The sequence below is a fragment of the Erythranthe guttata genome, chromosome 3 (assembly GCF_056151865.1).
Source record: "Erythranthe guttata isolate IM_541 chromosome 3, IM_541, whole genome shotgun sequence".
NCBI classification, from domain to species: domain Eukaryota; kingdom Viridiplantae; phylum Streptophyta; class Magnoliopsida; order Lamiales; family Phrymaceae; genus Erythranthe; species Erythranthe guttata.
This window is the reverse complement of record NC_142535.1, coordinates 12,352,616-12,355,657: the sequence shown is the minus strand read 5'-3', so window position 1 is coordinate 12,355,657 and position 3,042 is coordinate 12,352,616. Positions and strand designations below refer to the sequence as shown.

The window sequence follows — 3,042 nt, the reverse complement described above, 5'->3', positions numbered from 1 at the left end:
ATTTCAGGCCGTGGTGGACATGCAGCCTCCAAGGACAATCAAGGAGGTTCAGATTTTGACAGGGAGAATGGCGGCGCTAGGACGATTCATATGTGGTTCGGCGGATAAGAGCTTGCCGTTCTTCAAAGTCTTAAGGAATAGACGGAAGAGTGACAGACTACATTTGACGAGTAAAGGCATATTTGATCAAAGTATCCCTCCTCGCTAAGCCGAAGCGACACGAGTCCCTCTTTCTGTATGTAGCTGCAGGAAACGAGGTGGTCAGCTCGGTCCTGACGCGAGAAGAGCAAACTATGCAATATTCAGTGTACTTCGTCAGTAAGGTGTTACAAGGTGCCGAACAAAAATACTCCGAAAATTGAAAAGCTGGCATACGCGGTCATGGTTTCGGCAAGGAAATTGAAGCCATATTTCCTCTCACATACAGTCATTGTGCGAATGAATCACCTCCTTAAACAAATGTTGAGTAATCCAGAGATTTCGGGGAGAATGGTTAAATGGGCGTCGAATTGGGACAATACGAAGTGAAGTTCCAGCTCCGAGTGTCGGTGAAAGGGCAGGCTTTGGCAGATTTTATTAAGGAAACCACAAGTATTGGATCGGAGATGAAGGAGGAGTCATGGGTAATTCATGTAGATGGATCAACGACTGTAGGAAGTAGCAGAGTGGGGGTAACACTCACCGATGTCAAGGGTGAGGTCTCAGAGTATGCCGTCAGATTGAATTTTCGGGCATCCAATAATGAAGTAGAATATGAGGTTGTTAAGGAGGGCATCAGGGTAGCCCAGGACAGATGAGCGAGGTATGTAAGGATGCTCTCCGATTCTCAGTTGGTAGTGCAACAGATCAATGGGGCGTTCGAGGTTAAGGATGAGCGAATGAGCAAGTATGTATCTCAGGTCAAGGAGCTAATGTGCCAATTTGAGCAGTGCAAGGTCTCCCAGATATACAGGATGAGAACCAAATAGCAGATTTTCTGGCCAAGATGGCTAGCTCGGCAGTCAGAGCAGGTGAACGACGTATACACTTGCTATTAGAGATAGACAAAGAACCTCGGCCACAGGAGGTACTGAGGATCGAGGTCGCCGGGGATTGGCGAGAACCAATCCAAGGTATCTGCGAGGGCATAAGTCGAAGCTAAAGAAGGAGGGAGATCGGTTGGCAGCTCGAGCTCGGTATTTTGTGGAAGTAGAGGGAACACTTCACAAACGATTATTTACCTCGGACCATTTAAGATGTTTAGGGCCGAGGGAAATAGATTACGCCATGAAGGAAATGCACGAGGGCTGTTGTGGAAACCACGTAGGTACACGAAGCCTGGCGAAAAAGCTCCTGGGAGTGGGCTACTTTTGGCCATCAATGAAGAAAGACACAAGAGGCTTCGTTCAAAAATGTGCGAATTGCCAAAAGCATGCACCTTTAATACACTTGCCAGCAGAAGAACTCAGCATTATGACCTCGCCTTGCTTTTTCGCACAATGGGGAATAGATATTGTGGCGCCGTTCCCAATGGCGACAGAAAGACGTCGCTTTTTGGTTGTGGCAGTGGACTATTTTTCGAAATGGGCGGAGGTTGAACCACTTGCATCAATTACCGAGGCAAGTATTTTGAAATTCCTTTGGCAAAATATATGTTGCTTGTATGATATACATCGGACCCTCATCTCTGACAATGGGACTCAATTAAACGGATCAAAAGTTCGGGTGTAGTGCGCGAAAATGGGAATAACCCAGAGATTTTGCTTGGTTGCCCATCCTCAGGCTTGGAGGTCACTAATAGGATAATTGTAGCTAAAATTAAGAAACGATTGGATCAGGCCAAAGGTGCTTGGACAGAAGACCTCGCTTCAGTATTGTGGGCGTATCGAACGACGTTTAAATCCGCAATAGGAGATTATCCTTTCTCGTTGGTACATGGGATGGAAACAGTTTTACCCATCGAGGTAAGCCTTCCAAGTAGAAGGACCAGTACTTATGACGCCCCACAGAACGAACTGTTAATTAGGGAGAACTTGGACATGATTCTCGAAAAAAGAGAGACGGCGGTAGAAAGAGTCGACAAGGAGAAGGCAGCGTTGAAGGCTGCATACGACAAAAAAGTTCGTAAACGTCGCTTTGAGGTAGGAGACCTGGTGTTACGACGAGTGGATGCCCTTAAATTAACAGGTAAGATGGAGCCGAATTGGGAAGGTGTAATACCTCTACTGATACCATGATAAATTAATCTTATATATAAAAGAAAGAAACGCTGGGCAACCCTAAAAAAACCCTAATGATATTTCTGTGATTATTTATTTTTAATATTTTTTCTCTATTAATTTCTAACTATAATTTTTTAACAATTATCAAAATTAAAACTAAACAGCGAAGAATCCTACTTTAATGGTACTTTGGTAGTTATTTGTTTTTAATTTTTTTTTCTCTAATTTGGATTATAAATCTTAATATGTAAGATTTTAAAAAAATAATATTACATAAAATATGAATAATATTACATTATTAAATTTTACTATTTTAGTGTACTATATTTTCTTATTATATATTAACTTGATTATTTTTTTCACTTTTAAAATAAGATCCCGTGCATCGCACGGGGAAAAAATGCTAGTATAATTAAAGAAGATTTTAAAATGTGACTTTGCTCAGCAAAAGTCTGACAAAATTCACGTGATACTCAATTTAAAATCTCTGATAAATATCCTCTTCAGAAATGGTGGGGGGGGGGGGGGTTGTTATATAATTAGTAAATGTATAGTAACTATTTTATTTGCCATTTGAGAAGTTCAAAACTATTTTATTTCTAAAGCCACCCCAAAAGAAATTTCTTATTTTCTTTGCGATTTTGAAAATACTAGAAAGCTCTTTTCATCTATAACACTTAAAATCTTCAAAGTTTGAAAGAAATCTCAATCTCTAGTAACAAAACGAAATTAGTAACTCGAAACGAAATAAAACTAGAAATTTAACATACTTATATATATATATATATATATATATATATATATATATATATATATATATATATATATATATATATATATG

At 39.9% G+C, this 3,042-nt stretch overlaps 1 protein-coding gene across 1 annotated transcript; it reads left to right on the top strand.

Moving 5' to 3' along the window:
• The first annotated feature begins 1,266 nt into the window (after positions 1-1,266).
• LOC148771818 (uncharacterized) lies at positions 1,267-2,216 on the top strand. Its single transcript, XM_088815246.1, has 2 exons — positions 1,267-1,603; positions 1,711-2,216. Exons 1-2 carry the CDS (start codon positions 1,267-1,269, stop codon positions 2,214-2,216), a joined length of 843 nt encoding a protein of 280 aa, XP_088671372.1.
• The last annotated feature ends 826 nt before the right edge of the window (positions 2,217-3,042 follow it).

Excerpts from the sequence above, each read along its gene's own strand:
- LOC148771818 (XM_088815246.1), top strand. The coding sequence starts at position 1,267 with ATGAAGGAAATGCACGAGGGCTGTTGTGGAAACCACGTAGGTACACGA. Across the intron at positions 1,604-1,710 it reads TGCATCAATTACCGAGGCAA|TGCGCGAAAATGGGAATAAC; the intron begins GTATTTTGAAAT and ends GTTCGGGTGTAG.